Source organism: Chiloscyllium punctatum, chromosome 14 (assembly GCF_047496795.1).
Source record: "Chiloscyllium punctatum isolate Juve2018m chromosome 14, sChiPun1.3, whole genome shotgun sequence".
NCBI classification, from domain to species: domain Eukaryota; kingdom Metazoa; phylum Chordata; class Chondrichthyes; order Orectolobiformes; family Hemiscylliidae; genus Chiloscyllium; species Chiloscyllium punctatum.
The window spans coordinates 3,055,516-3,068,636 of NC_092752.1; the positions used below are offsets into that span (position 1 = coordinate 3,055,516).

The window sequence follows — 13,121 nt, forward strand, 5'->3', positions numbered from 1 at the left end:
CCCCTCCCCCCCATCTTGGTATACTGACACAATGCACACCCCATCCAGGTACACTGACTCAATGCCCATCCCCGCCATCCTGGTACACTGACTCAATGCCCCACCCCCCCATCCTGGTACACTGACTCAATGCCCCACCCCCTATCCTGGTATACTGACTCAATGCCCCTACCCCTATCCTGGTATACTGACTCAATGCCCCCCCCCCATCCTGGTACACTGACTCAATGCCCCACCCCCCCTCCTGGTACACTGACTCAATGCCCCTCCCCCTATCCTGGTATACTGACTCAATGCCCCTCCCCCTATCCTGGTACACTGACTCAATGCCCCTCCCCCTATCCTGGTACACTGACTCAATGACCCTACCCCTATCCTGGTATACTGACTCAATGCCCCTCCCCTCCATCCGGGTACACTGACTCAATGCCCCGACCCCCCATCCTGGTACACTGACTCAATGTCCCTCCCCCTATCCTGGTATACTGACTCAATGCCCCCCCCCACATCATGGTACACTGACTCAATGCCCCACCCCCCAATCCTGGTACACTGACTCAATGCCCCTCCCCCTATCCGGGTACACTGACTCAATGCCCCTCCCCCCCATCATGGTACACTGACTCAATGCCCCTCCCCCTATCCTGGTATACTGACTCAATGCCCCCCCCCCATCATGGTACACTGACTCAATGTCCCACCCCCAATCCTGGTACACTGACTCAATGCCCCTCCCCCTATCCGGGTACACTGATTCAATGCCCCTCCCCCCCATCATGGTACACTGACCCAATGCCCCTCCCCCATCTGCGTACACTGACTCAATGCCCCTCCCCCCATCCTGGTACACTGAGTCAATGCCCCTCCCCCCTATCCAGGTACACTGACTCAATGCCCCTCACCCCCCATCCTGGTATGCTGACTCAATGCCCCGCCCCCCATCCTGGTACACTGACTCAATGCCCCACCTCCCCATCCTGGTACACCGACTCAATGCCCCTCCCCCTATCCTGGTATACGGACTCAATGCCCCTACCCCCATCCTGGTACACTGACTCAATGCCCCACCCCACAATCCTGGTACACTGACTCAATGCCCCTCACCCCCAATCCTGGTATGCTGACTCAATGCCCCTCCCCCCATCCTGGTACACTGACTCAATGCCCCACCCCACAATCCTGGTACACTGACTCAATGCCCCTCCCCCTATCCTGGTATACGGACTCAATGCCCCTAACCCTATCCTGGTATACTGACTCAATGCCCCTCCCCCCCCCATCCTGGTACACTGACTCAATGCCCCACCCCCCATCCTGGTACACTGACTCAATGCCCCTCCCCCTATCCTGGTATACTGACTCAATGCCCCTACCCCTATCCTGGTATACTGACTCAATGCCCCTCCCCTCCATCCGGGTACACTGACTCAATGCCCCTACCCCCCATCCTGGTACACTGACTCAATGCCCCTCCCCCTATCCTGGTATACTGACTCAATGCCCCTAACCCTATCCGGGTACACTGACTCAATGCCCCTCCCCCACATCATGGTACACTGACTCAATGCCCCTGACCCCCATCTGGTTACACTGACTCAATGCCCCTCCCCCCATCCTGGTACACTGACTCCATGCCCCACACCCCCATCCTGGTACACTGACTCAATGCCCCTCACCCCCCATCCTGGTATGCTGACTCAATGCCCCTCCCCCCATCCTGGTACACTGACTCAATGCCCCACCCCCCCATCCTGGTACACTGACTCAATGCCCCTCCCCCTATCCTGGTATACGGGCTCAATGCCCCGACCCCTATCCTGGTATACTGACTCAATGCCCCTCCCCGCCATCCTGGTACACTGACTCAATGCCCCACCCCCCCATCCTGGTACACTGACTCAATGCCCCTCCCCCTATCCTGGTATACTGACTCAATGCCCCTCCCCTCCATCCGGGTACACTGACTCAATGCCACTACCCCCCATCCTGGTACACTGACTCAATGCCACTACCCCTATCCGGGTACACTGACTCAATGCCACTATCCCTATCCGGGTACACTGACTCAATGCCCCTCACCCCCCATCCTGGTATGCTGACTCAATGCCCCTCCCCCCATCCTGGTACACTGACTCAATGCCCCACCCCCTATCCTGGTATACGGACTCAATGCCCCTACCCCTATCCTGGTATACTGACTCAATGCCCCTCCCCGCCATCCTGGTACACTGACTCAATGCCCCCCCCCCATCCTGGTACACTGACTCAACGCCCCCCCCCCTCCTCTATCCTGGTACACTGACTCAATGCCCCTCCCCCTATCCTGGTATACTAACTCAATGCCCGTACCCCTATCCTGGTATACTGACTCAATGCCCCTCCCCTCCATCCGGGTACACTGACTCAATGCCCCGACCCCCCATCCTGGTACACTGACTCAATGTCCCTCCCCCTATCCTGGTATACTGACTCAATGCCCCCCCCCACATCATGGTACACTGACTCAATGCCTCACCCCCCAATCCTGGTACACTGACTCAATGCCTCACCCCCCAATCCTGGTATACTGACTCAATGCCCCTCCTCCTATCCTGGTATACTGACTCAATGCCCCATCTCCTATCCTGGTATACTGACTCAATGCCCCTCACCCTATCCTGGTATACTGACTCAATGCCCCTCCCTCCATCAAGGTACACTGACTGAATGCCTCTCCCCCCCAATCCTGGTACACTGACTCAATGCCCCTCCCCCCTATCAGGGTACACTGACTCAATGCCACCCCCCCATCCGGGTGCACTGACGCAGTGCCCCTCCCCCCCATCTTGGTATACTGACACAATGCACACCCCATCCAGGTACACTGACTCAATGCCCATCCCCGCCATCCTGGTACACTGACTCAATGCCCCACCCCCCCATCCTGGTACACTGACTCAATGCCCCACCCCCTATCCTGGTATACTGACTCAATGCCCCTACCCCTATCCTGGTATACTGACTCAATGCCCCCCCCCCATCCTGGTACACTGACTCAATGCCCCACCCCCCCTCCTGGTACACTGACTCAATGCCCCTCCCCCTATCCTGGTATACTGACTCAATGCCCCTCCCCCTATCCTGGTACACTGACTCAATGCCCCTCCCCCACATCATGGTACACTGACTCAATGCCCCTGACCCCCATCTGGTTACACTGACTCAATGCCCCTCCCCCCATCCTGGTACACTGACTCCATGCCCCACACCCCCATCCTGGTACACTGACTCAATGCCCCTCACCCCCCATCCTGGTATGCTGACTCAATGCCCCTCCCCCCATCCTGGTACACTGACTCAATGCCCCACCCCCCCATCCTGGTACACTGACTCAATGCCCCTCCCCCTATCCTGGTATACGGGCTCAATGCCCCGACCCCTATCCTGGTATACTGACTCAATGCCCCTCCCCGCCATCCTGGTACACTGACTCAATGCCCCACCCCCCCATCCTGGTACACTGACTCAATGCCCCTCCCCCTATCCTGGTATACTGACTCAATGCCCCTCCCCTCCATCCGGGTACACTGACTCAATGCCACTACCCCCCATCCTGGTACACTGACTCAATGCCACTACCCCTATCCGGGTACACTGACTCAATGCCACTATCCCTATCCGGGTACACTGACTCAATGCCCCTCCCCCCCCATCATGGTACACTGACTCAATGCCCCTCCCCCCCATCTGGGTACACTGACTCAATGCCCCTCTCCACATCCTGGTACACTGACTCAATGCCCCTCCCCCCATCCTGGTATACTGACTGAATGTGCCCCATCCTGGTATACTGACTCAATACCCCTCACCCACATCCTGCTATACAGACTCAATGCCCCTCCCTCCCACCCACCTGGGAACACTGACTTAATGCCCCTCCCCCCATCCTGGTATACTGACTCAATACCCCTCCCCACTATCCGGGTACACTGACTCAATGCCCCTACCCCCATCTTGGTATTGTGACTTAATGTCCCTCCCCGCTAATCCAGTACACTGACTCAATGCCCCTCCCCCTATCCTGGTACACTGACTCAATGCCCCTCCCCCCATCCGGGTACACTGACTCAATGCCCCTCCCCCCATCCTGGTATTCTGACTCAATGCCCCTCCCCCCCATCCAGGTACACTAACTCAATGCCTCTCCCACCCCCCATCCTGGTATTCTGACTCAATGCCCCTCCCCCCCATCCAGGTACACTAACTCAATGCCTCTCCCGCCCCCCATCCTGGTACACTGACTCAATGCCCCTCCCCCATCCTGGTACACTGACTCAATGCATCTCCCCCCATCCTGGTATACTGACTGAATGCCCCCCATCCTGGTACACTGACAGAATAGCCCTTCCCCCCATCCTGGTATACTGACTCAATGCCCCTCACCCCATCCTGGTATATTGACTCAATGTCTCTCCCCCATCCTGGTATATTGACTCAATGTCTCTCCCCCCATCCTGGTACACTGACTCAATGCCCATCCCCCCAATCCTGGTAGTGTGTCTTAATGTCCCTCCCCCCTATCCCGATACACTGACTCAATGCCCCCCCCCCCCATCCTGGTATACTGACTGAATGCCACCGATCCGGGTACACTGACACAATGCCGCTCCCCCCCCCCCACCCCCCATCCTGGTATACTAACTCAATGCCTTGCCCTCCCATCCTGGTACACAGACTCAAAGCCCCACCGCCCCCCCCATTCTGGTACACTGACTCAACGCCCCCCCCCCTCCTCTATCCTGGTACACTGACTCAATGCCCCTCCCCTCCATCCTGGTATACTGACTCAATGCCCCTCCACCCTCTCCTGGTACACTGACTCAATGTCCCTCCCCCTATCCTGGTCTACTGAATCAATGCCTCTCCCCCCATCCTGATATACTGACTCATTGCCCCTTCCCCCCATCCTAGTACTCTGGCTAAATGCCCCTCTCCGTATTCTGGTATACAGACTCAATGCCTTTCCCCTCCATTCTGGTACACTGACTCAATGTCCCTCCCCCCATCCTGTTACACTGGCTAAATGCCCCCCCATCCTGGTACACTGACTCAATGCCCCTCCCCAATCCTGGTATACTGACTCAATGCCCCACACCCCCATCCAATAACACTACACTCAATGCCCCTCCCCCCATCCTGGTATATTGACTCAATGTCTCTCCCCCATCCTGGTATATTGACTCAATGTCTCTCCCCCCATCCTGGTACACTGACTCAATGACCCTCCCCCCATCCTGGTATATTGACTCAATGTCTCTCCCCCCATCCTGGAACACCGACTCAATGCCCATCCCCCCAATCCTGGTATTGTGTCTTAATGTCCCTCCCCCCTATCCCGATACACTGACTCAATGCCCCCCCCCCATCCAGGTACACTGACTCAATGCCCCTTCCCCCAATCCTGGTATACTGACTGAATTCCCTCCATCCTGGTACACTGACTCAATACACCACCACCCCCCCATCCTGGTACACCGGCTCAATGCCCCTCCCCTCCATCCTGGTATACTGACTCAATGCCCCTCCCCCCTGTCCGGGTACACTGGCTTAATGTCCAACCCCCCATTCCTGGTGTACTGACTTAATGCCCCTCCCCCCCATCCTGGTATACTGACTCAATGCCCCTCCCCCCTCTCCTGGTACACTGACTCAATGCCCCTCCCCCCATCTTGGTACACTGACACAATGCCAATACCCCCCTTCCTGTTACACTGACTCAATGCCCTGCCCCCCAATCCTGGTACACTGACTCAATGCCCCTCCCCCCTCTCCTGGTATACTGACTCAATGCCCTGCCCCCCAATCCTGGTCTACTGACTCAATGTCCCTCCCCCCAATCCTGATATACTGACTCATTGCCCCTCCCCCCCATCCTGATATACTGACTCATTGCTCCTCCCCCCCATCCTAGTACTCTGGCTAAATGCCCCTCTCCGTATTCTGGTATATTGACTCAATGCCTTTCCCCTCCATTCTGGTACACTGACTCAATGTCCCTCCCCCCAACCTGTCACACTGGCTAAATGCCCCCCCCATCCTGGTACACTGACTCAATGCCCCTCCCCAATCCTGATATACTGACTCAATGCCCCACCCCTCATCCTGGTATATTGACTCAATGTCTCTCCCCCCATCCTGGTACAATGACTCAATGCCCCTCCCCCAAATCCTGGTATACTGACTCAATGCCCCTCCCACCCACCCGGGAACACTGACTCAATGCCCCTACCACCCCCATCCTGGCACACTGAATCAATGCCTCTCCCCCCATCCTGGTACACTGGCTAAATGCCCTTCCCCCCATCCTGGTACACTGACTCATTGCCCCTCCACCCCATCCTGGTACACTGACTCAATCCCCTCCCCCCTATCCGGGTACACTGACTCAATGCCCCTCCCCCCATCCTGGTAATCTGGCTAAATGCCCCTCCCCCCATCCTGGTACACTGTCTGAATGACCCTCCCCCTCATCCTGGTACACTGACTCAGTGCCCCTCCCCCCATCTGGCTACACTGACTCAATGACCCTCCCCCCTATCCTGGTACATTAACACAATGCCCCTCCCCTCATCCTGGTACACTGACACTATGCCCCTCCCTCCATCCTGATATACAAACTCAATGCCCCCCCCCCCCCATCCTGGTATACTGGCTGAATGCCCCTCCCCCCCCCATCCGGGTACACTGACTCAATGCCCCTCCCCCCCATCCTGGTACACTGACTTAATGCCCCTTCCCCTAATCCTGGTATACTGACTCAATGCCTCTTCCCCCCATACTAGTACTCTGGCTAAATGCCCCTCCCCCACATCCTGGTATACTGACTCAATGCCTTTCCCGTCCATCCTGGTATACTGACTGAATGCCCCCCATCCGGGTACACTGACAAAATGCCCCTCCCCATCCTGGTATACTGACTCAATGCCTTTCCCCCCAATCCTGGTACACTTACTCAATGACCCCCCACCCCCCAACATCCTGGTACACTGACTCAATGCCTCTCCCTCACATCCTGGTATACTGACTCAAAGCCCCACACCCCCATTCTGGTACACTGACTCAATGGCCCTCCCCCCCCCATCTAGGTCCACTGACTCAATGACCAGCCCCCCCCACCATCCTGGTACTCTGGCTAAATGCCCCTCCCACCCATCCTGGTACACTGGCTGAATGCCCCTCCCCCCATCCTGGTACACTGACTCAATGCCCCCCCCCCCCACCCCCAATCCTGGTATACCGACTCAATGCCGCTCCCTTCCATCCTCGTATACTGACTCAAAGCCCCACACCCCCATTCTGGTACACTGACTCAATGGCCCTCCCCCCCCATCTAGGTCCACTGACTCAATGACCAGCGCCCCCCCCCTCCCCGTACTCTGGCTAAATGCCCCTCCCACCCATCCTGGTACACTGGCTGAATGCCCCTCCCCCCATCCGGGTACACTGACTGAATGCCCCTCCCCCTATCCTGGTACACTGACTCAATGCCCCTCCCTCTATCCTGGTACACTGACTCAATGCCCCTCCCCCTATCCTGGTACACTGACTCAATGCCCCTCCCCCATCCTGGTACACTGACTCAATGCCCCTCCCTCTATCCTGGTACACTGACTCAATGCCCCTCCCCCTATCCTGGTACACTGACTCAATGCCCCTCCCCCATCCTGGTACACTGACTCAATGCCCCTCCCCCTATCCTGGTACACTGACTCAATGCCCCTCCCCCTATCCTGGTACACTGACTCAATGCCCCTCCCCCATCCTGGTACACTGACTCAATGCCCCTCCCTCTATCCTGGTACACTGACTCAATGCCCCTCCCCCTATCCTGGTACACTGACTCAATGCCCCTCCCCCATCCTGGTACACTGACTCAATGCCCCTCCCCCATCCTGGTACACTGACGCAATGCCCCTCCCCCATCCTGGTACACTGACTCAATGCCCCTCCCCCTATCCTGGTACACTGACTCAATGTCCCTCCCTTGAGCATGAAAAGCGCCGGGCGTCTTGAAGGACTCAACGCTGATTGGCTGCAGCCTGTTGCGAGGCTGGGCCAATCATTGTGCTGCTTTAGTTCTATCTCAGGGTGGCCAGTAAATCGGGAGGGGCATAGGAGCAGCTGGCGCTCTGATTGGCCAGTCACCGAAATACATTCACTGGCTCCTCTTATACAGTACAGTGGGCTGGGAGGAGGAGGCAGAGACACATACATACATACATGGGGGTGTGGGAGAGGGACAGGCAGGGGGACAGACAGGGATAGATAGATAGATAGATAGATATAGGCAGGGGTGTGGGAGACAGACAGACATACACAGATAGGGATAGACAGAGGGAGGGAGGGAGAGACAGACAGACCGACACAGATGGGGGGAGACAGACAGGACAGAGGGGAGAGAGAAAGAGGGACACAGACAGACACACAAAGGGACTCCGTGAGATAGAGATACTCAGCGAGGGGAAAGTAAATAAACAGAGAGCCAGGGAGACACAGGGAAACTGTAGAGAGGCACATCAATAGTGGGGAATACACACTACCATAGGGGGGAGAGGGACAGGCAGAGAGAGAGAGAGAGAGACAGGGAGGGACACACACACAGACACACAGACACGGGTGATGCGGTAGGAGGGGGAGCCTGCCTGCGGGATGGTAGCGAGCTGCTCCAAGAGGAAAAGCCCAGGCTGTGAGCCCCCGGCGGAGGGTGAGTGAGTGAGTGGCTAGTGTCCCCCTCCCCCTGAGGGTGTGGGGTGAAAGGTGTGGGGTGGGGGGATGCTGCTGCTCCCACATTGAGCCGGCAGCCTTTAGCTGCTCTTGTCCAGCGATTAAACCGTTTGTTGTTTTGCTTTGTTTCAAATGAACCCTGTTTGGATTCCTCTGTCCGGAACAATTCCTAATTCCCTGAACACCCTGGGGGACCCCGGGCAGTATTCATACTCTCAGGTCTACTTTAATGTTCCGATTGAGCGGCTCTAGAAACACTGGAGTACACACGAGCATCTTTGACAGTTTTAATGTAAAGGGGATTGAACTTTGTTTTAAAAGTTTCTTCCTAGAACTGTTAGTCTGTGTGTGTGTGTGTGTGTGTGTGTGTGTGTAGGGGTGGGGTGGGGTGGGGTGGGGTGGGGGTACAATGAAGACGCCAGGTTACTGAGTGCATGGATGGGGCAGGCTGAGGGAGTGTGGGGTCCAGCTCACTCTGGGAGAGCCAGGCCCAGACCCTAGGTATGGTCACCCCTGACCCCAGACCCTGGGCATGGTCACCCCTGACCCCTCACCTCCGCCACATGGGCAGACTCTGGTCACAGTCACTGTGCCCCCTCAGGGATAGACCCTGGGCACAGTCACCTGCCTTCACACCCCAGGGGAAGGCCTTGGGCACAGTTGTCTTTTCCCCTCACCCCCATGGGAAAGTCCTGAGTAGTGTCACCACCACCCCCCCCCAAGGGAAGGCTGTAGTCACAGATTCCTCTCCCCCCCCCCCCCCATTCCAATCCCCTCAGGGGAAGGGCCTAAGCTCCTCTCCATGGAAGCAGACGTTCAGGAGCAGGTTTGCTGAGGGTGGTAGGGAGTGGCTCTGGTGTTGGGTTAATTTGACAACAGACCAGGAGGAAAGGCTCTGGCACTCAGCACCTCCCGAATGCAAGTGTCTCTGAAGTGTAATCACTATCGTAAAACAAAATGCAGCAGCCAAACCCCACACAGTCATATCCCACAAACAAATTAATGGTGTGCTCATTATATTTCTATCACTGACTAAAGCTTTAATATTGACTAGCACCCTGTCCAGTCTTTACAGTGTTCCAAAGTCTTTATCATACCTCAGTTTCATCTTTCACTTGAAAGGTGGCACTTCAGGTATTTCTGTATCTCCTCGGGCAGTGGGACCCTCCCTCAATGTCCTTCCCTTGGGCAGTGGGACTGGTATCAGAGCCAGACCAGGGTCTGTTCTAAAGAAGGCTCACTGGAGCCAAATTGTTAACACTGCTTTCTGTCAGCAGAGGCTGCCAGACCTTGCTGAGTTTCTCCATGTGTGAGCATGTGCGTGTCCAGAGACTATGGACCGGCTCGGATGGCAAAAAGGGAAAACAACAGACGGGATAGGGTTTATACTCTGAATAAATACCATACTGAATCTTGGAAATGACCTTTTTGCCCATCAAATCAGTGCTAGCTGTTTGAAAGAGTTATCTGATTGGTCCTGTTCCCACTGCGCTGTCTCCAAAGATCTGTAAAAGACAATAGTTTTCCAGAAATAAGCCAATTCAGATTTGAAAGGTATTTCTGAATCTTGTTCCACCCTCCTTGCTGACAGTGCATTTAAGATTACCACAGCTCATAGTCTAAAACCAAAATACTGCAAATGCAGGAGATCTGAAATAAAATCAGAGTGCTAGAGAAACTCTGGAAGTCAGGCTTATCCGAGGAGCAGGAGAGTCGACATTTTGGGCATATCCAGGACCTGATGAAGGGTTTTGCCCGAAATGTCGATTCTTGTGCTCCTCGGATGCTGCCTGACTTGCTGTGCTTTTCCAGTGCCACGCTTTATTAACTCTGACTCTTCACTGTTTCCTAAACTCAGCAGGTCAGGCAGCCTCTGCAGAGACAGAAACAGAGTCGCCATTTTGAGTCTTTGGAAGAGTCATACCAGACTTGCAATGTTAACTCTGATTCTCTCGGCAGATTATGCCAGACCCGTTGAGTTTCTCCAATTTGTTTTAACACTGTAAAATGTTCTCATTATTCATTGATTGGGGGTGAAGGGTGGGTGGGTGGTGGTGGTGGTGGTGGTGGAGGGGTCACTGCCCTATCCCTAGTTGTCTGTGAGAAGGTGATGGTGAGCTGCTATCTGGGTCTGTCCCTGTGCTGATAGATGGATTCCCCTTATTCTCATCTGATTTTCTATTTTTAAGTCTGTGCATTTTTAGTTACCAAATTTCCTGCCAGTGAATCACGTTTTATGGAAGATCAGCAATTTCTGTCTAAATCCTTATTTTAAAATGCAGACACAGTGATCTTTGTACAGCTCTGTGTCATTACCAGCAGCTACTGTCCAAATCTTCCTGGCTTTTAATTACAATCTAAACTTTCACTGTTTTTTTTCCCTCCCTTGCAGATATTAATTATTGGGATCACGAGGTAGCTGCAAACAATGTAAATGAGGAAGAGCAAACATGTCTGTACTTGACTAAGCTCTTTGAGAATTCCCTGTCCAGAGCCAAGAAGACAAAGCTTAACTGCTCTGAAGTATTAGTCCCAGAAACATTGATCAGGAAGATAGCCCAGGATGTGTTGTGCCTGTCCTCCAGTGAACCCTGTGGTCTACGTGGCTCCATCATCTACATCAATGTGGAAACTGGGAACACATGTAAGAAGCTGGATCGGATTGTTTACGATTCCAGTGTGGTCCCAACATTTGAATTGACGTTAATCTTCAGGCAGGATGGCAGCTCCTGGCCAAGCCTCAGTGACTTCTTTTTTATTGGTACCTGTTTTACAGCTGGCTTCAGGCAAGCACTGAAACTGAGCCCTGGGTTTTGCTTGATAAAGAAGAAACTATATTCCTCCTCAGCCCGGACAGTTATAGAGTGTTAGCTCACTTGAGTTTTAACAGCAGGTACTCTTGGTGCTGCAGTTCACTCATTCTGCTGGCATCTCCCTGTTGTGTGGATATTAATGCTCTTGATTTTGACCCATCTCCAGCATTGCCTGGGAAAATTCATTATCTAGTTAGCAATGTGACTTCCTACATATGTATTATTGTACAGAAATTGCATTCATGTAGCACCTTTTGTACTGTCTATATCCCCAAGAACTTGCCAGCGAGTGGAATCTGATATTGGCTTAGTAGCAGGAAATGTGGCAATGAATCTTTATTCAGTAAAATCATGAGATGAATAACTCCAATCTGAAGTGGACATGAGGGAAATGAATCTCAAGTCAGACAGACTGGTGTCTGTTTGTCCTCAATCATTCGTCATTGAAACAATGAGAAAGCTTGTTGGTCATGTATTGCTGTGTGATTATTACAGCTACCCCTCAGACTGCACGAACCCTGTTTTACCATATCCCTTACGAAGAAGAGATGGTATCTTGAACAATGCAGGCTTCGTTTTGGACTAAACTGGAGTTAAATGGGGTTTGAACCGACTTGAGACTGATCCAAACTGCTGATAGATTCTCAAACTTGCTGATTGGAGTGGAACTATTAGTCTAGCCTTGCCCAAGGGTTGACGATTGAGTAACTGTTGACTGAAATCCTTAAGTATCCTTCCAACCTTTCTAATTACTAGAAAATTCTCGTTATTTTCAAAACTTAAATGCTTTAAAGTGTCTATACCAGGAACAAGCTGGTCTCTTTGAAGAGGCAGTGCTGGAGGTTATATATTCAGAAATGAAACAAGCTGTTTTACCAAACTGAAGAGACTTGCTAGGGTTTTACAAAATCTAGTACTTTTGATATCATGGAGCCCGATGAGATGGGTAGATGTGACAAACTATGTATATGCCAGGTTTCGGGATGGGTCATGTGGAGAGCTGGCTTGGAAACCTCAACCACATGTTTGCCACTTGCACTTTTGTGACATCGATTTGCACTTTTTTTTGGTCGAACTTGCACTACAATTGTGGGAGTTCACAGTTTAGTTTGCCAGTGCTCTCCAAACTGCTTTGACAGTTGTACTGGATTTGGACAAATAATTACTCACTACACTGTGTTTGAAGGTTTCAATCTTTACCCTGTGTACTAAGTTAATGCAGTCAGCATTAAAAGAAAATGCTCCTTTTAAAGAAATTTGTTAAATTTGTTGGACAATAAATGAATTTTGTAATCTGATGCCTTTCAATTCCATAGATTTCAGAAAAGTTCAAAGGTTTTATAGACGCTTTGAAGTTGGCAACAGCAACAAAACATTTACAATTGAAAGTCACAGAAAAGGATCAAACATTGAGCAGAAACAAGGCAGCAGTACATTGAAAGGAATTTTGCTGAAGGTTAGCTCCTGAATTTCGAGATGGAGACATGCCAGATTGGTAAGACTTCTGAGCCAGGTTTAAATGGTGTATCAAGAGGCAAGGAAATC

The 13,121-nt window shown here is 53.0% G+C and overlaps 1 protein-coding gene across 1 annotated transcript; it reads left to right on the forward strand.

Moving 5' to 3' along the window:
• Positions 1 to 8,297: 8,297 nt before the first annotated feature.
• LOC140485537 (DNA damage-inducible transcript 4-like protein) lies at positions 8,298 to 12,874 on the forward strand. Its single transcript, XM_072583744.1, has 2 exons — positions 8,298 to 8,743; positions 11,156 to 12,874. Exons 1-2 carry the CDS (start codon positions 8,689 to 8,691, stop codon positions 11,632 to 11,634), a joined length of 534 nt encoding a protein of 177 aa, XP_072439845.1. The 5' UTR covers positions 8,298 to 8,688; the 3' UTR covers positions 11,635 to 12,874.
• Positions 12,875 to 13,121: the final 247 nt, after the last annotated feature.

What these genes read in the sequence shown, in the direction of transcription:
- LOC140485537 (XM_072583744.1), top strand. Translation starts at nt 8,689, where the DNA reads ATGGTAGCGAGCTGCTCCAAGAGGAAAAGCCCAGGCTGTGAGCCCCCG. An exon ending in CTGTGAGCCCCCGGCGGAGG is followed by an intron (nt 8,744 to 11,155) that starts GTGAGTGAGTGA and finishes CCTCCCTTGCAG; the next exon opens with ATATTAATTATTGGGATCAC.